At 44.5% G+C, this 25,548-nt stretch overlaps 1 protein-coding gene across 1 annotated transcript in view; it reads right to left on the bottom strand.

Annotated features, from left to right (window-relative positions):
• LOC147717184 (inactive phospholipase C-like protein 2) overlaps window positions 1–25,548 on the bottom strand; it is a 590,450-nt gene that overhangs the window by 307,286 nt on the left and 257,616 nt on the right. The window contains exon 2 of the mRNA XM_086924135.1: window positions 9,587–12,067. Coding sequence (XP_086780261.1) covers window positions 9,587–12,067 — 2,481 coding nt within the window. The remainder of the gene's footprint in view (window positions 1–9,586; window positions 12,068–25,548) is intronic.

Here is a 25,548-nt window from a genome sequence, read left to right as displayed (position 1 = left end):
CAGTATCTGGTTAGGAAGGTTAAGTTATCAAGACCAGATATAAAACCGAGGGGGTATGGTGGAGAAATTATTGACCTTCTAGGCTATTTTTGGGGCACAATCAATTTTAAGAGAAGGATCATCCCACTGAAAGTGTATGTGTCCATGAAGGGTTATTCCCTCATAAGTTGGTTTCATCAGTGTGATTTACGAGTGTTCCTAGATGCAAATATGAGTCCATCTGTCTGTTTAAAGGAGCTACCTGATGTCAATCAAGTAAATGAGGGAGGGAAACTCTGGGTCAAGGAATTTCCTCAGGTATTTGACAGCAAACTTGGGTGTCTCAAAAGTTACATGCATTTCATCAAAATCAAGCCTGCCACAATACCAAAGGTAGCGAGAGTGAGGGGTGTGCCACTTGTTGTGAAAGAGAGCATGAAGGTTGAATTAGACAAGATGATAGCCAACGGCATAATACAAGAAGTCGAAGCCACTGAATGGCTTTCTCCGATTGTTATGGCTCGCAAGGCCAATGGGGAGGCCAGGCTTAGTGTGGACTTGAGGGAGCTCAACAAGGCACTGGTTGTGGACCATCATCCACTGCCGAACATCAGCGAAATGTTGTGCTCTCTTGGGGGTGCAAAGCATTTTTCTTCCCTCGATTTAACCTCAGCGTATCACCAGGTCAGGTTACACTCCACATTCCAAGATCACACTGCTTTTGTGATGCTGTTTTACACCTTCAAGTTTTTGAGAATGCCTTTTGGTCTCATTTCTGCTGCCTCAGTATTTCAACGAGTTATGGAGGCCATCTTGAAAGGTGTGGATGGTGTGAAGGTGTATCAAGATGACGTTCTTGTGTTTGGAGTTGATGCAGAAGAGCACAATGGAAGGTTAAGAATAGTCTTGAAGAAATTGTGTGATTCTGGTTTAACACAGAGCTGACAAATGTCGTTTTGATGTAGCAGAGATTGAGTACTTAGGACATTTGGTGTCAGCAAGTGGTAGTAAACCCAAGCCTGCATTAGTTAGCACAATTTGCAAGCTTAGAGTTAAAGGAATAAAGATGAGCTAGTCAAGTTCTTAGGGATGACTGAATGTTATCATAAGTTTGTTCCAAACTTTGCTGGTGTTACTTGTCACTTGAAGAAGGGATGCAACTTTACATAGTTCAAAGCGTGTGATAGTGAATTTGAAAACGTAAAGGTTTGTTATAGCAAAGCACCTGATTTATGTAGTTTTGACCCTAAACAAAAATCTTATCTTATGACAGATGCCAGTTCCAAGGGTTTAGGTGCAGTCCGCCTCCAGTAATCTGGAGAGGAAGAGAAGGTCATTTTATTTTTGTCTAGATCTTTCAGAGGTGCAGAGTGCAACGATTTGGTGATTGAGAGGGAAGCTCTAGCCATCTTTTGGGCCATCCGTAAATTGTGAATGTTTCTGTGGGGAAGCAAGTTTGAGGTATTAACAGACCATAAACCACTGAAGGAAGTGCTGAACAAGAAAGGAATTGACTTGGTTTCTCACCGTATACAGAAGTGGGTGGTAGCGTTGCAAGAATTTTGCTTTATAGTTTCCTATGTACCTGGTACCAGTATCACTCTAGCTGATTGTTTATCAAGGTTAGGTGATATCCATGATGAAGTGACTGAAGAGAGTGAATAGTTTGGAGGTGAAGAACTTGAGACTGATGTTGATGTGTGCATGGTTAGTGATGGTATTGTTTCTGAAGTGGAGTGGAGAGAGTTTTAAGCAAAGGAAGATGTTTTGCAAAAGGTAGTGACTATGGTATTCAACGCATGGTGCGAAAAGAAGAAGGACTGTTCTCCAGAGCTTAGAGGATTCTGGCAACTCAAAAGATGAATTAGCTGTTGTTGATGGAATCCTCTTGAAGGGCAGTAAGTTGGCTTCTCCTTGCGCTCTATGGGAACAACTGCTTAAAAGCACTCATGCCAGTCATATGGATATAGTCAAAATAAAAGAGCGAATTAGAGAAGCTTATTGGTGGCCGGCCATGGATGTTTAAGTTGAGAGCGAGGTTAGGTAATGTGTGGAGTGTTCATGCTGTGATAAGGTTTTGAAGTGCGGAACTCAACCCATGGTACTGAGGGAACAGTCCAAGGAACCTTGGATAGATATTGCCATATATATTTTAGGTCCTGTAAAACAATACACACAATCGGTATGTCTTAGTTTGCATGGATATGTATTGGCCAGAGATCAAAGAAGTTAATTCTGTAGAGTCCACGGTGGTTATTGATTTTCTGGAACTTTTTGAGAGAGAAGGTTTCCTAATTTCATTACTCTCGGACAACGGTGTCCAATTTACCTCAAGAATTGTCGAAGAATTTTTGTGTAGCAGGAGAATAAAACACAGGAAAGCAGCTCTTTACCATCCTGAAAGCAGTGGTGTAGTGGAAAGGTTTGTGAAGGTGCTAAAGGAGACCTTGCAGCAAGCTACTATTACAAGTATGAATTGGGAAGAGGCCATGAGAAAGAAAGGCAGGGAATATAGGCTTACTCCGCATACTTATACAGGACTGTCTCCTTTTCGGTTGTTCATAAAAAGGGTTGCGAACCCAGAGGTTTATCCCTCTTGGGTTGTTGCAAAAAAAGGTCAGTAGTTGATGGTAATGTTGGGAGTGTGAATGGTTGGAGAGAAAGAGAACATGTGATTATGGAGAAAAAGAAGAAATGGGTTGATGTGCGTAAAGCTGTCAAAAAAATGACAGTATCTGTGGGTGATTGGGTGAAGATCAAAAATCCTCGCTTGGGTAAAGGTAATTCAAAATTTAGCAGACCATTTAAGGTTATTAAGCTTTTTAAGCATACCATTAAGACTAGCGATCACAGGGTCTGGAATTTAAATAGAGTGGCCAGATGTCGATCCACTGATTCTGTTGTATCTTCAAATGTTACTTCTGATGTCACTCTGCAAGGGGAAATTTCAAATATTGCTTCTGATGTCACTTCGCAAGAGGAAGTCTCAAGGCCTCGCAGGGTGATAGACGTCCTGTTATTTTGAAAGATTTTGTTTCAATTTTGTTTCTTGTTTTATGTTGTACTTTTCCTCTTTTACACACTCTGTTTAATTTTAACATTGTATAGCTTTTAGTTTCCTTTGTTCTCATCCTTATGTTAGGTATTGCGGGAAGGTGGTGTAGTGTCTTGGTTTGGTTCTGTGTTCCAATGTGGAGTGCTGCTCCTAGTTGCTAGGGGCTCACTCTAGAACATGGAACCTGAATACTCTCATGCCGGTTGTATGGTCATTTGTCAGTTGCTTCGTTAGGTGCTGGATGGGGTCTCCATTACCTTGGTCTTAATAAAGACTTCTTTAACTTTTCATCAGTCTTTCCTGTGCTGACGCCCCTCTTACAGAGTGGTAAGAAAATTAAAGGATAATGCAAAGAGTGAAAAGCAGAGGAAGTTATGGAACATACTTCTACGTCATGGGGGATGAATATTACTCATACACTATGACCAGACACTTCGCTAAAGATAGAAGATGGGGGTAAGATCCCCCAGTGAAAAGCATGATATAAATGTGGCAATGCTTACCCAATATCTCTATTTCTGACTAGAACTCCACTTGATACATCATTAAACAAGCAGTGGCATAGCCAATAGGTCTTGCCTTGGGGACCTTATAAGTGTTTATCCATGCAGCACATTATCCTGAGTGCTGTGCCCTGTAAGCTATCTCAGGAGGAGTGAAGTCTCGGAGTGGGTGACAAGGCAGTAACAAAGGCAAGCAGCAGGGAGGGTGTGGGGTCAGAGCAGGCACTTCAATGGGAAAGAAATGACGCAGAGGAGGGACGGATGAACAAGCAGTGACGACAGGAAAACAACAACAAGTGAGGAGAGAAAATGAGGAGCAGGTAGTACTAGGGTGTGTTGGAAAAAAGGGCAGAGAACCCAGAAAACACACAACAAAATGTAGATACCTGTAAATGAACTGTATTCGTTCATCAGTTATGAAAAACAAAATTAAAGCACAATTGATGCTTCAGTTGCATTTAAAATTCTCCCCTCCTCATGTCCATAAATGTTATGTGGGTTGCAAACGTTTGTCAGTTTAAAACATGAGCCATGGTTCTAAAAAGATGGCGAACCACTGATCTACTTACACACCTTTGAAGAAGACTGATAAACTGTGGATAATATTTGTACCAATTCCCTTTCTTTGCAAGTTTTAGAACATTGGATTCCGAGCAGGCTAACATACAAAGCCACCATGGTTACACAACTAGTTTGTAGCTTTGGAGCAATTTGGATTAATTAAATAAACAGGCCAGTGGCTTTGGAGTAATTGGGATTAATGAAAAAACAGGCCACTGCAAGGACTACTACGTATGTCTGAATCTAAAATGAAGGCATGCTCTTTGTGCGGTTTTCGGGAATCGGAGTTAGTTTCACTTTCCTTCAAAAAGAAACCAACTTCAGAGAAGCCGGTGTCATAACAATGCACATACTTCCACATGGAGACAAGAGCTGTTGGCTTAAGTAAAGCTTGGATTCTGCCCACACGAGGAAGCGCTGTAGACTAGATATATTAGCTGAACGTTACAGCAAAGAACACGTCTGAGGTTGCTTGCAGTCACTGACCTGCATTTACATCATCACATGCTATTTCTAAGACATGAAATGCCTCATAACAACCGCGCTGGAAACCACGGCTCAAAACACGCCCAGCAGCTTCGGAGAACGCGGCTCTGGCTGAAAACTGATAAGGATATTTGTTTATAAATCTCCCAAAACACACTACCACAAACCTTACACCGCTCAGAAACACAATGTATCGTGGAGGAGACTCGGGGGTTTTAAACTCACACTGATTCAGAACACATTTGCAGCTACTTGCTACAAACTCTCAGCTGACACAAAGGTATGTAAAACAACAATGACAAAACAAGCTGTACAACAAGGACAGGAGTAATGCACCGCATGCAGTTCTTTAAATTGAAATAATGGCAAAGCCTAGTCCCGAACAGAGCACTGGGGCAGCAGACCATCTGTGGAGTGAAGAGATAGCTTGTGACTCGACTCCGCCCAGTGGGGGTGGGGATGTGTGTGCGGGGGTGTGTGTGTGGGTGTGGGGGTGTCGTAGGTAGCGCTGAGAGCTTAGAAGTTCCCAGGAATTAAATAAACAAGCATGCCAAACTTTTTCATCAAGCCGGCGAAAACAAGAGCAGAGGCAAGCAAACTGAAAAGAGTGCTCACAGAGTATCATAAAAAACAGAAAGAGTAAAAGCAAATGTAACGGGGAAGCCATCATTGGAGGTTACAAATGTCCAAAAGGAGGGACTATACTGCATATTCACCAAACAAAAGCAGGCATTTATGAAGGGCAGTAACAAGAATCAATGAAAAAGATGGTAGGTGCTTAAATCCCATATTGCAGATACAAAATGTCTCAAAGAGACAGCGCATTCAGTGCATGTGCTGCCCAGACGAGACCTAAAAAGTGCAGTGTTTACAGTAGGTCTGCATAGTCTGCTTGCTCTACTCACTTATACCAATAGCCAAGCCCTACCTATGGATTGGCAATAGACTCTAATAAAACATGCCCACTTCTCTTTAAAAGTCCAACAGATGGTGTGGAGTGTTTGTTACAAATGTACCCATCTGCACTGAACCTGTTTCTTCTCCTTTATCCCTGCTCGTCCAGTAAGGGCTGCTGTGGTAGTACGTCTATTAAGTACTATCAAGATGGATTTTTTAAGGCCCTGCTCTAATCCTTGGCAAATTTCAGCAGCTGCTGATTCGTTGGTCCAAGGGATTCAGCATTTAATAGCTGAAGATATGCTACAGAGGAGACTAATTCTTGATTTCCTAGGTGTACAGTTAACAGCCCTATATGGGCTTCTTGTGTTATTTGCTTCTTTTCAAATACTGCCCAGAACTGGGCGAGGAAAGCATCATATTGCACTATTAGAGAAGTCTGTTTAAGAGTCACCGGGAGACCATGTCAGGGCATCTTCAGTTAGATGCAAAAGGATAAATGTCACCTTGGACACATCAGTAGGGAACTGTTGTGGTTTTTCTTCAGAAATGTAGAAAAAGTCCTTGGATCCCCAGTATTATTATTATTTCTGGAAATAGCTCCACTGCAGCCCAGTGGAGGCTGCCTCTGTATTTAAGTGGTGGGGCAGTGTGGGGGAGGGCAGCAGGGGGCTGGAGGTCAAGGCAGCTCCTCGACACCCGGCATTCCACAGGATTCCCTACGCGAATCCAGCTGCTGCTCTCATGCTGGTATTACCCAGCATGAGACCGGCGCCATGATTGGGGTGAGCGCCATAGTTAGGCACTCACTAAGGATCTAAGACCCTCTGCTTGTTCTCCACCCGGATGTAAAGCACAGCTCGGGTGTAGAGATCGAAGTGCGTAGGAGTGTTTGGCCGGCCTTTTCACTGCCGGCCAAATTGTCATGCGCACTTGAAGCAGTGCCACTACGCCACCTCCTTTCTACCGCTGGGTCCACGTGCCAGAATTGACAATCCTGCCCTCTGATCAGCAGCAGGGAGAAGGGAGGTAAAATGAAAAGATAACCTTTGCGATTATCATTTTATTTTTTATTTTTCACTGCTCAAAAGCAGTGGAGCAATGCCCCCGGCCTTAGCGGAGGAGCTGCCGCTGCTGCAGTCCTTTTGGAGGGTCTACTGGAAGGTACCAGTTGAGCTGGACCGACTATGGGACCAAAAGGATTCTCTTGTGAGGTACCCTGTAAAGCAGTATTCCATCTTTGTAGTTGGTTTATCTGATCAAGCAGCACAATTCTTCCTGCCCTTGCTGTTCGCATTGATTCCTGACGGGCTTCAACAGCCTGCGTGAGGGGGGCAAATTATGAGGCACCAGGAGAAACACAAGATGAACCAGACCAGCAAATTCCAATGCCTTCTTGAAACCCTCAAACAGTTAGGGCCAACATTTGGAAGATTGATTTCCTAATTGCACTTATATCCTATATCGCTATTCCTAAGCATGAAACTTTTATTTTAAAATTGCGATGAGGTGTGTGTCTGTCTGCACTAAGCACGTGAGATAAATAGTGCAGCATAGACAGTCACTGTATGTATGACTGCACCCAGCACATGAGATGAACAGTGCAGTGTTTACAGTGTATGTATATATGACTGCACACAGCACATGATACGAATAGTTCAGCGTTTGCAGTGTATGCACGACTGCCCCAGCACATGATATGAATAGTGCAGCGTTTGCAGTGTATGCACGACTGCCCCAGCACATGATATGAATAGTGCAGCGTTTGCAGTGTATGTATGACTGCACCCAGCACATGAGATGAACAGTGCAGTGTTTACAGTGTATGTATATATGACTGCACACAGCACATGATACGAATAGTACAGCTTTTGCAGTGTATGTACGACTGCCCCAGCACATGATATGAATAGTGCAGCGTTTACAGTGTATGACTGCACCCAGCATATGAAATGAAAAGTGCAGTGTTTACACTGTATGCATGACTGCACCTAGCACGTGATACGAATAGTGCAGCGTTTGCAGTGTATGTATGACTGCACCCAGCACATGATATGAACAGTGCAGTGTTTACAGTGTGTGTATGACTGCACCCAGCACATGATATGAATAGTGCAGCATTTACACTGTATACAGGACTGCACCCAGCACATGATACGAATAGTGCAGCGTTTGCAGTGTGAGTAGGACTGCACCCAGCAAATATGAATAGTGCATTTGCAGTGTATGTTGAACTGCACCCAGCACATGATACAAATAGTGCAGCATTTCCTGTGTATGTATGACTGCAGCCAGCACATGAAATGTATAGTGCAGCGCTTACACTGTATGTATGACTGCACCCAGTACATGATACGAATAGTGCAGCATTTACCGTGTCTGTAGGACTGCACCCAGCACATGAAACGAATAGTACAGTGTTTACCATGTATGTATGACTACACCCAGCACATGATACGAATAGTGCAGCGTTTGCAGTGTTTGTAGAATACGAATAGTGCTGCATTTACCGTGCATGTATGACTACACCCACTACATGATACGAATAGTGCAGCATTTACCGTTTATGTATGACTGCACCCAGCACATGATATGAATAGTGCAGCCTTTACAGTGTATGTATAACTGCACCCAGCATGATACGAACAGTGCAGTGTTTGCAGTGTTGCAGCACATGATGCAAACAGTGCAGCGTTTGCAGTGTATGTATGACTGCACCCAGCACATGACACAAACAGTGCAGCATTTACCTTGCATGTAGGACAGTACCCAACACATGATACGAATAGTGCAACATTGACAGTGTACGTAGGACTGCATCCAGCACATGATGGCAGAGTTTACAGTGTATGTAGGAATGCACCCAGCACATGATACGAATAGTGCAGCGTTTACAGTGTATGTAGGACTACACTCAGAACATATATGAAGAGTGCAGCGTTTACAGTTTGTGTGTGTCTACCTGTAGTAAGAACATAGTCACACAGTAATTGGGATTGCCAATGCTTGTTTTATCCTGGCTTCACATTAAGTCAGGCCACCTTGAGCCGTTGCCATGTTTATGTTCATTCTTGCCCTCTTATATTTAATCATGATATCATGTCTCAGGAGTAAAACCGAGGCAGAGATTCTGCCCAGTATCCGTCGCAGGTGTGACTTTTCTTCTCTCACTCTCCTTAGTAAGCTGGCCCCTCTTGCTGTCCTAATGAACTGGGCATTTTCAATATCAATATCATGTTGTAAGCGAGGCAGAATACCATTTCTTTCCTTCTCTACATAACCCCAGGGCATTACTCTATCTGGTGCAGTGACAGGTGCTCGTCGCTAAACGTTACTTGGGAATCTGGGCAGTAAACAGCAGTGAAAAGGCGGGCTCTAAATGACATCCCGTTGCAAAGACTTATGGAAAGAAGCAGTTGGCATTTAATATGCGAGTAGGGCATAGTATCCTAGGTGAGAGCAACGAAAACATGTTTTCCTTCGGAGTACTAGTTTAGCATGCTGGCATGCAGGTCAGTTGGTACATTAAGTCACAGTAGAAAACTGCCTTACGACAGCACCACAAATGAACACAAGAGGGTGCCAAACTGCAACAAATGTCTACAAAGTGTGCATTGCTAGGGGAGCATCCAAATAGCAAAATGTAATATTGCCTGGGGTTTCTGAAAATCTTTGCATTGGCCCTGCTGGCCCTCAGGATGTTGTGGCGACCAGCGAAGTTTATATGGAGCTTGGCAGGAGAGGATAATACTTTTTGTATGGAGGTCTGTGTATACATTTATTTTGCGAAAATAGCTAGTGGCAATACCAAATAGGGGGGTCTGTTCACTGCACAGCATACAAGAGATGATAAGAGAAGATAAAGGAGTAACTTAACTCATCAATTATAATTCAAATTTGAGTGCCACTGGAGTTTGCATATAAATTAGTATTTGTGGACAACTCGTAATAAGGCCCTAATATGTTACAGATCCTCTTCAGAGGAGGCGTACTTTGGCAAAAAAAATGCCTGCCTCAAGAGTGGTACCTGGAGCAAGGATGCACTCAGAACACCCAAATACAATACAACAAAACTTTTATCAATCAATGCAAGAGCGACTCATACCTGCAAGTTCTCTCGGAGATCCGTGGCCTCCCTCAATGGCTGCGTTGCTGTCCTGAACACCTCATCAATGGCTTTGATGCCAGTGGTTTTGGTGGACGTGTACTCCCGCACCTTCTTCCCCTTCCGCACTGAGATACCACGTTTGTGTACCCGCCCCCCTCCTCGGCGGTTGGTTATGGCCACATGAACAAAGAGGGTAGTGTTCTGGAGGAAATCACCAGTGAGGGACTGCAAGGGCACATGGCGGTAGCCAGACTGAAGGCATTCAAAAGGGATGGTGTACTGAGCAATGAACTCATCGCCAATGTAGTCGTCATCTAGCACCACAAAACGCAACACGGCCAACTCGGGTAAGTTAATTTGGAACTCAAAGGTCTCTTCAAATATTGGGTTCCCCCCATTCTGAGTGATGGTCTTAGTCCTTTGTTCTGCACAGTCGGCCGGAATCCCATGGATCTCAACATACACATACGGCTCCACAACGTCCCCCTTGGCACCCGAGCCCTTTGGCTTGGGCAAGTTTTGACCACTAATAATCTTTATGTGAAGAAGCTGAGCTGAGACTCCAGGTAAAGAGTCCTTAGCATTTGCACTGAAGTAAGAGACCTCCTCCCGCATGATGGATGGTCTCAGGACATACCCACAATTCCCATTCTGGCGAAACCAACCCGCATTCAGGTCCATCATCAAGCCTGGGGTCTGATAGTTCATGGCCACGATCTGGCACCCGCACTTCCAATAGTCCTGAGGGTTCATATTGCTGGCATCGATTCTCATGGAGCTTGGGTAGATCCGGGATAAGAACTTTTTATTGTAGCTGACAAAGTCTTCAGGATACTCATTGGCGAACCTGCTGGCTACCACTTCATTAAAGGAGCACATCTCCCAGTACTTTTGGCTCTTCTTTGAGGTCGCAAAGTCTCTAAAATGCACCGACTGGCATAAGCTGATCAGGTCTGACAGCTCCTTGCAGAGTCTCAGCCTCTTGTGCAGGCCCCCGTTAAATTGGTGTCTCTCCTCCTCGCTAAGCCTCCGGTAGATCTCAAACCCTTCATCTTCATCCGTCACATCACCCTCAGAATCAACACAATCTGGAGGTAGTTTTTTGCCCTTGATTAGAATTTTACCTTTGAGACGTTCTGGAGAAGGAAGATAGGTGTCCTCTGGATTGGGAGGGTCTAAGTGCAGTTTATCGCCAAGGTTCTTTCTGAGACACTGGGCCATCAGTTTCTGCTGTTTCACAGAACAGTGGACCACCAGACACAGGAGTAGTGGGTATTCGGAGGCTTCAAAAGCATACTGGCTTATGACACTGATAACACTCCGGAAGGAGACTTGTGACGACACAGAGTGTCCAATAAATATCAAAGGTTCATTGTCTGGTCCATCCCACACGACTAGCTCAATGCTACGGCAGCCCATTTTAAGAGCATGAATGTAGCCACTGATATCAGAGGTTCCCCAAAAGTGATCCTCATACAGACAAGCATTGTGGGCAGAATTAATGTAGTAGTGTGATATCGGACGGGTCATATCCTGACACACCCTTTTGTGCTGCGGATCGAAAATATAACATTCCGAGGAAAGCAGGTAACGGGTAAACCCGTCAATGGTGAGGTAACCCCGCTCCCGACCCTCTTTTGATGGCTCATATTTATTGATTATCTCCAAGGACATGTCCTCTGTCACCCCTTCCATTCCTTGCTCAACCTCAGTGAAGATCATCAGGTCCTTCAAGTCCAGATATTCTTTGTTGCTTGAGCACTGCACAAGGAGAAAGAAGATCTCCGGTCGCGTGCAGAGCTCGCAATAGGCTTCCACAAATATGTCACATGTGATGTCACTTCCAACTTTTTCATTGACCTTCTGCACCTCTTTGAATTTCAGTTCAATGGATGAGGTTTTCATACCTGGATTTAAGCCTTTGATGAGTTGGGTAGCCCTCGCCACTGATATATGCCCTTCCTTTTCCATGTCTGCAATATCAAACAGTGAGCAGATCCAAGATGTCCGAAGGCTGGCTTGGTTAGCATCAGGGACATCTAGAGTCTGCTTCCCATAAGACACGAGGTACCGCAGACCCATCACCCAAGTGTTCACAACATCGGCCGTGGTGGCCACCAAATCCAAAGATTCATAATTTTCCCCATAGATGATTGAAAAGGCGCATTCATCGGGGAATTGATCTGACAAGCCATTGCTCCGCAGCACCGGCGTTTTCTTGCCCAGCCTCACTTCCCGGATTGACTTGATCTCTATTTTGGCCTTTTCAGAGTCTTTTTTGGACGGCTCCCACCTCAGGAAGCGCATGTCAGGGTCCAGCAGGAAGAACCGGTTGTACATCCTGGAATTGGAGCGGACCTTCTTCATCTCACATCCCTCCATCATGAACGAGATGCAGGCAGCAGTGCTGTTGATCTTTCTGTCGTTGGGCATTGTGCTGAAGGACACGGTTTTCTTCTGCTTCTGTCGGGAGCCATCCTGGAAAGAGGAACACAGAAAATTTTAAGTTCATCTGACCAATGACACCTGCCATTTGCAAACACTTTACATAAGATACCATATTGACACAGGGTGCATATACGCAACACCCAGGACATCTTTAAACAACTTGCAGCCTCAGCCAGACCCTAATGACTAATCGGCCTCAAAGCATAACTCAATTTATATAAGGGTATTACTTAAACATTCTCCTCTCGTCTGGCTGGGAAATTCATCGTTGTTTCTAATAATGATTATTGTTTTCTAAAATTTGAACCAATTAAAAAAGGTTCTAACCATTCAAGATTGAAGGTCTATATAAGCTGATGTGTTGCAGCACATACATGCAACCTATGGTGCAGTTGAATTATTGTAACATTAACTGTGTGAAAAGTATACAATTTTTTCCTTGGTATTAGGCCATTCTCCAGATACCAACCCCTGTTTTTTATTGCTCATTAATTGTTGGAAATTTGCATCTTCAAACTCCTCGGCCATCATTAGTTCCCTGGGGACCTCTACCCACTTCCTTTTCTATCATTCCTTAGAATCTTAACATCACCTTGGGACTCTTTTTTATGTCTAAAACTCTTTCTTAGACACAGGCAAATTAACCAAGAACTCCCACCAATTTAAACTACTAAAGAGGGGATTTAGAGTTTGGCGGATAGGGTACTCCGTCACGAACGCGATGGAATATCGTGTCCGCCATAGTAGCAGTCTGTCTGCCCTATTTGCGGTCGCGAGGACTGCCAGCTTTCTGTCAGCAGAGACCATATTGGCTCCGTCAGAGGAAAGCTTCTTCCAATGGACTGACAGAGTAGGGACCGCCAGATGACAAGGCATTACACCTCCCGCCCTATTTATGGTGTGATACCTTGACAGAATCTGCCTGGGTCAACATGTATCTCTAAATTCAGCATATGGTCAATGGCGTTGCAAGGAGGGGGCCTGAAGGGCGGCACGAGTTTTGGGGGCGGCAACCTCCCCCGCCTTCCGTCTTGACATGCGGCCGCCGCGGGGCGCAAAACGCAGGGACCACCACAGGCGGCAAAAGGTCTAGTTACGCCATCGTGCAATAACTCAGGGCCCGATTCACAGAATGAACTTAAGACTCAATCCTAAACTTACTACTATTTTGGTATTCACAGAATGCACTAACTACTTTTGGCATTCACAGAATGAACTTACTACTTTTGGTATTCACAGAAGTTAGGATTTTGTCTTAAGTTTGTCTTAAGACAAACTTAAGACAGACTTAAGACAGACTTAAGACAAAATCCTAACTTCTGTGAATACCACAAGTAGTAAGTTCATTCTGTGAATGCCAAAAGTAGTAAGTGCATTCTGTGAATACCAAAATAGTAGTAAGTTTAGGATTGAGTCTTAAGTTCATTCTGTGAATCGGGCCCTTTCTGTCCACAACTTCTTGGTTAGCAAGAAAGGCCACTTTATTAAGACAGGTGCACATTAAATTCTAATCAAAAATCTTGCATTCATTATTTAATAAACCAATAAATTCCCTCAACTTATCTTAGCATCCTTAAGAAAGATGAAAACCCCACCAAGTTAACCCAAACAAACCCAGAAGCAACTGACTCCTGTTGATACCCCCTCCTTTCCTTTAACTGCCCTTTGAGGATGGACCAACCCGCTCCAGGCTGCCCACCCCCCAGAAAAAAACGCCTACCGACTAAAAATGAACCTAGACCGGTCTTAGCGTGGCAACCATGAAAATACAGCTTTGGCAGTACCCAAAGCACATAAAAACAACAAACAAACAGGACCTGAAAGGAGAGAAAGAGGGAAGGGTGGGTGGGGCAAAAATAACCTTCGCCACCCGCCTCCCACCGGCACAGTTTCCTTTCCCGCCCTTTCTACCCTTATTTATCCCTTTCCTTTCCACTTCACCTAAGTAATCACTCCTCCCCCCCTGCACTCGTGGCCAGTTCCCTCACGCGAACCAAACCAGGGAGAGACCGGCTCGCGCACGGCTCCCCTTGGGTCCCCCCCTGCATATGGTAGCCTGTCAGGGTGGAGTACGTAATGGCCAAGTTCCAAACGCTAGATCTGGCCCTAAGAGTTGAATTATTACTAAATTTGATAAGAGACTGCCATGGAAGAGTGTGCGATGAGAACAACTCTATAAATCTGTTCCCAATGCAAATTTTCTTTTAAATAGCTTTTTAATTGGCGAATTCGTTGAATCGAACCTGGGAAACAGACACATTATTATTCAGGAGATTGCTTCGATCCATTACTGTCACATAAATAATAGAAATAAAGTTCTAATCGCAGGCTGTGTCAAAATGTCAAAAATGTGAGCAACCCATGTGACAACCGCATTTATTACACAAGTCAGCCCTCGCCCCTGCAGTACCTTATTTTATTTGTAGATGTGTACAGTGCAGTGCTAAATATATATACTTGCACAAAGAAATTTCATTTTTTATTTTTTCTGGGATGCTTTATATTTTTTTACTAAATGGTGTATTCGTTCTGTGGTATCTGAACTGGCATCTCCGGTTAAACAAAGCGAACCAATTCAGAAATAATATAGCCTTATAGCCCGCCGTAGAGGGCTATACCGGCTATTAACGGCCCTCACCAGCGTTAAAGGCCCCGAGCCGAAGGCGAGGGCCTTTAACAAGGGAGAGGGCCTTTAATAGCGGTATAGCCCATCTACGAAGGGCTATAAGGCTATTAGAACATTCTGTCATTAGAGGACAGAATGTTCTAACAAAAAAACAAAGCCTTTTGGAACCGTGAGGGGATTGGAATCCCCTCAGGCTCCCTGAAGCCTTTGTTCACAGCCAGAGCTGTGAACAAAGAAACATTGGAATGTTGGAGCTCCAGGCTTATACCAGCCATTATAAGCCCGGAGCACTCCATTGTTTTCAATGGAGCTCCTAACATTCCAATGTTCTAATAGATTTTAATGGAAATTCTCAGTTCATGACAATATCTTGGAAGTTTGCTCTAAAAGTTCAGGTGAATGTTAGTGACCATGAGTCGGTAACAACGTCGCAAGCTAGAGCTTAAGATATTCAACGTGGCTGCCTCAAAATGATGGGGCCTTCCTGCAGATGGGTGATGAGGCCCCCGGAGGCCCCTGTATCTCACAGATAGTCACAGGCCTTAGATGAATGGGGGCTCTTAAAGGGGTCCCCCATACTGTTTTGCCACAGGAGCTGAGCTACAGGGGCATCTTCTACCCCGTGGCGTTCCTCTGTACACAATGCCAAGATTGTGTTTATTCTTCACAAGGTTCAGGAGATCAACATGGCATGAGATGATTTAAAAAACACTGAGGGATACAAAACTTGCACAAATATATCATGAACGTTCCACTTTTAGAGAGGAAATTATTTAGCAAAAAAGATTTGAGTGAAAAGTCAGTCATTCAAAAGTCTTTATTTGCATACCACGGGGTCACATAAATGCAGATTAAACAGCACCACAATAACATGATAAATACAATAATCTTATCATAATCCATTAAACTGCATAAAATATACTACAGGGCATTTAGTTATCTTGCTTCTCCTAGAATTCACAGCCAACATCAAACAAACGTGGCAATACCAATAGGTCTGGCTTTAAAGAATGTTGTATACTAATGTGAAGCATTACAATTAAGTAGCTTCGGAATCGGAATAGATATGTTTTTGTGTGGATGCAAAGAACTGTCGAATAATATTGGTGTGGGTTGAAAGGTCAGGTGACAGTTGCACTGTCACGCCAGATCTCAAAATCCATGTAGGTTAAGAACTGCCTTCTCCAATCTGTACTGCTGCCAGAGAAAAACACAGTAAGCTATCTGGTTATCTTAGACACTTTAATTGCATTACGATGTAATGCGTGCGTCCCTGAAAATTCAAACTCAGGCAGCTCAGGCAGCTGGATAAATAAACAGAATGCTCACGCCTGTGTCGAGGGCAAGCACTTTTTTTTCGTGGAGCACATAATTTCCATCCAATCAAAACATGTACTCCTGGCACCCATCTTGTGGGCGGGGCTAAAGCTCCTCTCGTGGTGATTTTCACATAATGGTCTGGCGACTGCAGCACTGTCATGCCAGACCATAAAGAGCACCCATACACTGACATACCTCCTCAGTACATAGCATTTGCAAGAATCCGAGGGCAACTCTGCACTGTCTAAATTATGCCTCCTTAAAAGTGTCAAAACAATATACTTCACAAAAATCGACTAAAATTTACAAAAGAAAATTAAATGGAACGGAGTTTGCTTAGAGGGATGGTCACAAATGCAACAACCCCTCCACCCCTGCCACCAGGGCGTCAGCAGTATTAAAGCCCAATGGAAATGGATCAGATGGTTAACTGTACCTTCCATGAAACGAAACAGGAGTCCGGCTCCCACCTTCCTATTTCCCATGTGAGATTGAGCTCCAGTCCAGAATTTGCTTTTGAATTGACATTGTTACATAGTGAGGGTTTGTGGCCTTCCATGCTTTCTCTGGCCACTTCAGACTTAGATAAATATAAAGATTTTACAGCCGCTTTGCCTCCCTTGGTAATTAAGGATGGCGAGTGGAATAATCCTGAGCGGCTGAGGTATTTCAAAGAGGATTCGGCGTAGGCTAGCCAGGGGATGCCTAGACCTTTGTCTTGCTGCAGACAATCTTTATTGGTATGTCTGTTTAGTGACGCCTCTGGACTAGTCTATATCAAAATCCATAATAGAAAAGGGGCTAATTTAATCTCTTGCATGCCCATGATGACAGTGCTCGTGTGCTGATGACGGCTCCCAGCCGTCATGACCGCACCCGCGATCGGAATGTGCCACACAGGCGGAGAATCGCGGCAGCATGCAAGGGGTTAATACTGTCCTCGAGGTACGATAAGCCTAGCTCACCCCGCCAGATAAAGTGAGGTTCAGTATTTACCTACAGATATGGTTCTCCTCTATCTGTAGGGGGTTTACATTTGCATACCTCCATACTTCTGCGCCTTTACGGGCGACGGAGGCACATTGGGACCTATAGACGGAAATAAGTGAGGACAAGGCGTTGAGCCCTGCCAGCCAGGGAAGTCTCCGGAGCGCACCTGCCAGCCTGGAAAGCTTGGTGACACTGGAAGAAATATGTGAGCCGGAGGACTCCGAGCTATCAAGCGTTACACCAAAGTAAGGAACGCTATGCACACTACCTAAACGCTGCCCCCGTAGGCTATGAAGAACACCCAATCCTTAACCGGGCCATAATAAGTGACTTACTAAAGGTAGTGTTCAGATCCAGCTTACCCAAGACATCCGCAATGAGTCCACCAACCTGCACAGAGCGTTGGGTGCGCGAGCCACCAGAACCGCATCGTCTGCATACAACAGCGCATGAATGGCCGCACTGGCTATCTTAGGGACAACCTTAGTGCTGCTCAATAAAAAGGAACTTAAATTATTAAGGTATGCAATAAGTAGCAGTGGTGCCATCACACATACTTGAAGGACAGCACCTCCCAGCTGAAGAGCTTCAGTGAGTTCATCTGGGCCGAAGCGAACCATGGCCCTCAGATTCTAATGAAGCAAAAAGTGCACCAGGGCAGCGTCCAGAACCAGACCCAACAGCAGATGCCATAGTTTACAGAATCAAAAGCAGTGGATAAGTCCATGACGGTTATGTGCAGCAGGCAACGCTTTGCAATAGTGTATTTATCAATAATAGGATGGCGGTTAAGGCGCTGCTCCACTGTACCCAGCGGTCTCGGAACCCGTACTGGCTAAAATAGGAATATTATACTCCCAAATCCAATCACTTATCTGATTAGAAATAACCTAACCAATCATTATCACCAAGATATCAATCCGGGAAATAGGGCGGTTGCATCTTTGTTCCGACCTATTGCCTTTCTTAAATATTGGAACAATTTTAAAAAGGGACGAGGACCTCGGTGAAGAGGCCATGTTACTATGAACATTAGTAAGGAGGGGGGCTCAAAGCTCCATATTTCCTGCTATTAAATCAATTGGTAGCTCCTCAGACCCAGGGAATTTGTAGCTAGTGCTATCAAGAATGGCCACCCTAACGTTTTCTACTAAAAATACCAACTTAGGGGGATATGGACAATAGAAGTGGCTGAGTGAGGTGTTAGCCGTCATGGCTTAACACCTCACTTCGCCACTTCTGAAACGCAAGGCTGCCCGTATTTACAACAATATGGTGCAGCCTTGCATTTCCCCCTGCGATGGCGTTACACTAACGCAGGCACCCTTGCACCAAAGAGCAAGGGTGTCTGCGTGCAGGGGAGGATTGTTTATGTGTAGGAAGGTGTCCCTTCCTGCACATAAACAATCCTAAAATGGCATTTTGTCACTTTCATGTGTGCTGCTTAATTGTGCTGCTTCATGCAGCACACATGAAAGTCACAAAATGGCATTTGTTTACAAGATTGTTTATGTACAGAAAGGGAGACCTTCCTGTACATAAACAATCCATTGCATTTTGCTTTTCCATGTGTGCTGCACAAGGCAACACACATGGAAAAAGAAAGAATGAGGAGAAATATTGCATTTCTCCTTGTTTTGCCAAATTAAGATTAGGTTTTACCTGGTCTTACTTTCGGCGCTGCCTCCTGTGTACGCTGCCCTTGTGCATAGGGGGCAGCATCAAAATCAATGGATGTTGCAGTGGAACACCCACCCAACACCCACTGACCACCCCTTTCACGCTAACCATAGCATGAAAGGGGGCCTTATTGACAAGGCATCGTTAAGCCACGTTAAGTGGCTTAACGCTGCCTTGTAAATAAGGCGAAGCCCCGATAGCCACCACATCATCAATAAAAGTGACTTTGTGTTGGCAATAGGGGCTTGTTCATATGCCCCTTAGAGTGGGTTGTCTGGAGACATTCTTCACAGAGACCCGGTGGGGAGTCATCAGTGGTAAAATGATAAATACTAGTAAAATGCTTAACCCAGTGAAAAGTCTTCTTAAGAACGTTTTTGGTTTAATTCAATTTTCCTCCGCATGTAAAGTTTTATAAAGTTGATCAACTATTGTGATTTTACAAAGTGTGAAGTATTTCAAATTTGCAAAACTTTACAGGCAAACTATGAAAAATGTCATCACAGGCAAAAATGCATCAAATACATAATAGTAATACAAATAATAATAACGTATATGTTTTATAGTGTTTCTTGCCGCACACCTGCTGTTTCTAAGCACAATACGTGCCAGGAGTCACTATTACTGAATTTAACGGTGCTCAGTTTACCGACCTCGGAAAGATGGCAGGCGAAGCAGCCTGCAGATCCTCGCATGTAGCAACAGTGAGGATTCAACTGAGCAAGCCAGTCACACAAAGAGAAATATTGAATTAATAACACTTGTCCCTGCTCACACAGGCTCCTTCCACGAGGTGCTTGAACTCATCACTTCCAGTCAACAAAAGAAAACTGTAGAGAGTTTGTAATTTGCATTAGATTCCAGATTCCACACTCTTGGCCCCACATAAAACATTTACAACCCATTGATTTCACAGGCTCCTGTTACAAAATTTTAGGTTAATTACAACTGTGATCATTTTTTTCTAATGGAGTTGCATAATGTATCCGTGATTACTAGTTGTTTATTATCACTGAAACTGCATACGTGCTAAACTTAACAGACCACATTGCCCTTTGCCACTTAATAACTGTTATTCTTAAGTAACTCAGGGGTAATGAGATATTTGTCTTTGGAAGGATAGAAGGTGCAGATTTTAGCCTGTATTGATATAGTTGCACCGCTATTCAGGCGGTCAGGAGACGGCCAACAAACATGTGGGAGGTCCGACCGCCGTAGAACCATACAACTGTTGGGCTGGAGGTTGCAAACTTATTGGGGGCAAGATGTGGCCTTGGTAAAGGGCTGCAGCACATGCCGACTCCCTTCAGCATGTAATGTAATGTAATGTAATGATGTCTTGTAAAGCGCATGAATCACCCCACATGGGGTATCTCCGTGCTGTAGACCGCTGGGGAACCCGTCCTGGCTATCCCTGTGAGATGGTCCCTGCTGGGTATCTCCAAGGTGAAACCAGACATCCGTGGCGTATGTGGGGGGCCGTTGTGGAGATGGGGCAAGCTAATGCCCAGAGTTGCCGAGTGTGATCCCTGGTTAGAGTAGGCACCGAGGCGAGAATTATCGAGTCTGCTGACCCTGGTCCACGACCCTGCCGCGTCGGGTTATTGAACCCTGGTCCCGGGCCGTCCTCTGCTTCTAACAAGTGAGCCACACCACTCCACACCAGTGAGCCACACCACTCCATTCACTGTTGGCACACGGTGGTGAGTGGGTGCACTACATTTGCCTCCTGGGCCACTTTTCAGGGGCCCTTGACGGACAGGGGCCTTGTTTGGGGCCCTTCATATCCCTTTCGGACAGCTTTTTCATGGCAATGTTCATATCAAAAGGCTGCTGGAAAAGGGATACTGTTACCCCGACGGCAGTGCCTGCCTCGCCACCGCCGCCATTGCAGGACGCTTCTCCGACCACCTCCCCGTCGGGATCTATAATCCTGGCGGAGTTTGCAGTCTGATGTCTGACAAATTAGAGTACGACTGACAGCATCGTAATGCAGCGGTTGGACCAAAGGGATGTCTGTAGTTGGACCGCTACCAATGGCCTGCTTGACTGCCTAATCAAGCCTTTAGTTATCTTACTGAAGAGGCTAATCTACGGTCTTATCTGGATGGTAATTACAGACATATTTACGTTCAGACTTCCACTTGCCCTTAATTCCCCACCCATCTACCTTTCCCTTCACACATCCTTTCTATCACCCTGAAGTCCCTCTTCTCTTTGAAGTTGTGTTCTTACCGTTTTTCCTGGAAACCCCTTCCCCAAATTATTACCCTTCACTGGAGCTTCTTATCATAACAAAATACACTTGAGCGCTCCTCTGGCAGCCCTGGTGCCCTTTTCCGAGCTTCAGTCCAAATTAAAAGTTGCTATTTGGGGGGGGGTTAGGAGGTGGGGTCCTTTGAACTAAGAACAAGGCCATTTGTAGCAATCTGGCACCCTCTAGTGGCCTTCTGTGGTGGCACCATAAGACAATTGCCAGCAGTATTCTTACAATAAATAAATAACACCAACCTAGAGTATAAACTTGCAGTGGTAACGACATGGGTTGATGGTAAACCCCCACCACTGATATGTCTAGGCCTGGGCAGTAAATTCCCCTCCGCTCACGGAATTTGCGGAATTTGGGTAATTTTGCGTTCCGCAGAGAAAAGCATTGCGAAAGGGCGGAACAAGCAATTCCGCGTGTCCGCTGAACTTGTGCGTGCTTGCAGATATTTTTTACCGTTTCGTGGAGCTTTGCGTAGCGCAACTACGCAAATTCCGCCCACCCCTAGATATGACATGAATTCATTAACACCCTTAATCTCCAACTGTATTCCTCAGCAATCGCACGCAGGTGCCAGGTATCTGCAGCCAGAGTTACAGAGAGCTTCTCCGAGTCCAGAAATGTCCACAAAGAGTCGTGCTACATCATTTCCACTCCAACCATAATAATAAGGAAGGGCGGGAATATAGGAGTCTGGCCCTTGCTTTTATCACTTCTGACTCATAGGTATATAAATCAGGAGCATTAGCATTACACCGCCACAAGGTGGCGCTGTACTAGTGATGAGGCGTGATGAAAATACTTCTTAATTACGCAAATTACTAGTTGCTAAGAGTTTTTTGTTTTTCTTAACAAATTGAATGCCTGTGCTTTGTAATGGGAATACATTTCTACTCACATAAAAATAATTCCGGGGAAAGAAAACATGTTTTTAACATCATACAAACATCCCAAAGCCTTGCGGGAGGGAAAGTAACAAGAAATGTAGGTCCATTAGAGTAACTTTTTCTCTTCGGAATGAATGAATATTTAATTTATTTAAATAATTTCTCCAATGCAAGCAAGCACCAGGAAGCCTAGCTTCTAGGCGCCAAGCCCCTCAACAATGCAACACAATGCGTAACATAAAGCAAATAAATCGGCTTCGAATTAGAAAACTACTACATTTACAACAATTCATTTATGATGGAAAGAACAATTGCTCGAGATGGGTCAACTTGTTTGTGTTTTTAGAACACGATTGGACGTGAATGGAATTTAAAATTTGAGCTCAACGTTTCCAGACAGACAGTAAGAGAGTGCATCGCGAACACATTGCTGCCGCCACCTACAGATGGAGCGGGTCAAAGTACGACCAGCAGAGGGTGGGTGAAGACAGGTTGATAAGCGAAAACGACGAAAAGACCCCTCAATCTGTGGCCTGAACAGCGAGTGGCAACCGTCATTTACAACAGCATCAGGAACCGCCAATCGTGAGCCTTTCTTGACAATGCCCAGGGCACCGGAAGTGCAGTACTACTGACGGAGCACGGCAGCAGCTCTGATAGGCCAGCTGCAGACCCGTCTCACCAGGCCTTGGCTGACAGCTGGGATGGAAGCCATAACTTAATCTCACCTCGTGCTCCGTGGCAATGGAAAGATAATGTGTCCCCCCTCGCCCTACGCAACCTATTCAACTAAACCATGACATGGCCACATTTTGTTCCCTTCAGGACCCGGTCCACAAAACGTATCTCTCTAGGGGTGTCCATCTCAGGTACTCGAGGGACACTGCTACGTCACGCTGTAAGGTTAAACCCATGAAAAACATGTGCATGCAGATATTCTAAATATGACTCGGGGGTGTCCAAAGTCGAACCAGGAGGCCGCGATCCATGCAATACTCACTGGATAACCAACGACCTTGTAAATGAATTCTATTGAGAGTCACTGTAGGTAAATGAATCTGGGATCACCTGAAAACCTGGCATGGATCCACACCCCTTGGCCCTGCAATGGATACCTCCAGCTTACAAAGTCACTGATTATCCTGAAAACGAGGCTTGATTATGGTGACAAAGGTTGGAGCTTGACTCTCCATCTAGCTTGTTAAGTAATTATTCACTCAATATTTTGTCAAGGTTTTTATTGCGCAAACTTGGGCCAAGATCATTAGAACCAGGCTTCGTTACACACCTGGTTTACTTTTTTAGGTACAGGCTGAAAGTGATTTGCTCATAATCACAGAATGTTGAGCCGAAGCTGGGATTCGAACCTGGTTCCAAGTGGCACCTTTACCAAGTAGGCACTTTTCCCTATAATAACTTGTTTTGATCTAGCTAGCTGTTCTTATCGTATGCTGGCATTTCTATGCACTGTAAACAACATCTGCCCATATTACTCGATTTAATAGCACTAAATGTGCAGGCCTTGGTAAGATTCGAACTTGTGGCTGCAGATCATAGCAGATGTCAGCGGTGAGCTAACCGAGTCATTTAGTTTCCCTGTGAGTCTTCTTGGGGCAACACAATGAACCCGTAGGGGCTGGATCACAATTCTCAAGGGGAAAAAAGTAATAACTCAGAACAAGGTTAAACCACATCTAAGCACTGCTTTGGCGCTAAGATATTCAGAGCCCGAGGTAAAATTATATTTTGTCCTTTTGGTGCTCCCTTTGCTGTAAGAAGGGCTCTTTCAAAGCAAACCGGGATCATTTGTGGTGGCAGGTACCATAGCTGCGTGCAACAGCCTTAAGTGTGGCACACGCTCTGCCTATGAACAAGCACGTGCTATAACCTTTTACCGACTTACATTTTTAGCAGGTTTTGCATAATGTAAGAACCCCGAGTACAAGTCCATGATACTCACTTACGTGGTTGACTTGCACACATTTTCCTAATCATAGGACTGAAAATAGTATGCAATGTCATGTTATTGAACAGTTTTTGTATTGTGCACCATTTGCAAATTACTTGCACTGTTGGGCATCTCCTTATGCAGAATATTTGCTTATGGATCCCTTGCATAGAGTTAGGGAAATGCACCAATTCAATAATTAATTTGCCTTGCGTTTCTTTGCCATATGTTACACTTTCCTAGACACAGTTTGAAAAAGCAGCCTGAATTTGTGCACTTGTCTTGTCTTTGCAAAATACTTTTAGTCCATTTGGGAATAAGTTCTCATCAAGTGTAGAAAAGGGTTTTCTCCAAGAGCTGTGAATAGTCAAACGTTACTACTTTTGGGTCTGCACAAAATAAGCTTTTCAGACACTTCCAATAACAAGCATAGGTCAAAGCAATAGGTCTCGGCTCCAAAAGGCGAGTTATCGGCTTGCAAATCCTTTTCTTCAGTTGCACATTTGTGCATGCCTCAAGTCGCATGCGCATCCATGGCAGCTATCTTGGAATGGGCTTGCTATTAAAGAAAAGCAATTCCAAGATAGCTGCCTTTGCACACAGGGAGCACGGGGAGGAGCAGCAATCAGGAAAAATAAAAAGAGAGGAGATAAAGTGGGAGATAGCAAGCAAATACATCATCTCCCATTAAGTGCTCATTTGTAAATTTTAAAAAAGAGTCCCCTTGAGTAAGTGTTGGAAGGATACACCTCATCTAATTAGAATTGTGTGAGGCCTGGGCTGACACAATAACAAGACGAGACATCCTGGCCGCATATTCACGCCTAATAGATACAATTTGCACGGGGGAACACTGTGTAGTTTGTGCCAAGTATTTGGTTAGTCTGTATGTTCACAGGCTGTATTGTTGTTTGGGTATGTGGGTACTATTCTGCAATGTATTGTATCCGAAATATATGCAACCGGAGCTTGCTGCAATGTACCACGCAAACTCAATACATTTTCTTTTAAAATAAGAATTCTGTGAGGCCAAGATGCTCCTGAGTCGGATCACAAAAATAGGGAGGAAATCTATTGACTCTGAGCAGACAACTGAGATAGGCAACAAAGCCATCCAATCATGCGCAAGGGGCCACCCTATGGCCACTCTAAGTATTAGGGATGCATTGGAAACAGTAGGTCTCTCTGAAACAGCTAACCCTGTCTGAGGTCAAGGCCTAAATAAGAAACACCCCTCTGGGATACACATTGGGGTCATTGGTGAGGTACATTATCCCCAGACACCCATTATCTCATCCTAGCTGCTATTCATAAGCCGGAAGTCAACACAAATACCAATAATTGCAAACCCCATCGCTTGCCCCTCTCATCTGCCCCTACACATTGAAGGGAAAAGAGCTTCCTCAGGATGCTGACTTCAGGCTTGGGGTTAATGAGATGATGGAAGATTGGTCTCTCCATCACTGACTAATGACTCCACGCTGTGCCCCAATCTGGTGGTTCTGACCAGTGTGGTTCACTGACTTCACTTGGGACTTGTAACAATAATAATATTTGGTATTCCCTTGTGTGCTTTCCAGTCCCAGGCTCTTTTGGTTTGCTAGCTGGGGTCAGACAGGCTTGATGAAGTGTTAACAATCCTATGCTAGGTCTCTGGTTGCAACTAGTGCCCTACCTCCCCCTTTGGACACAGAATACATTTCCTCCTTTTTTGGCACCGGTAAATATTGAGCCTAAAAATCCTGTATGATGCTCTCTCTCCAGCTGCCACAGAAAAGAACAATTCCAAAAAGG

Source organism: Lissotriton vulgaris, chromosome 5, assembly GCF_964263255.1.
Source record: "Lissotriton vulgaris chromosome 5, aLisVul1.2, whole genome shotgun sequence".
Taxonomy (NCBI): Eukaryota; Metazoa; Chordata; class Amphibia; order Caudata; family Salamandridae; genus Lissotriton; species Lissotriton vulgaris.
The sequence above is the reverse complement of the archived record's forward strand: the minus strand, read 5'-3'. Positions and strand labels throughout refer to the sequence as shown.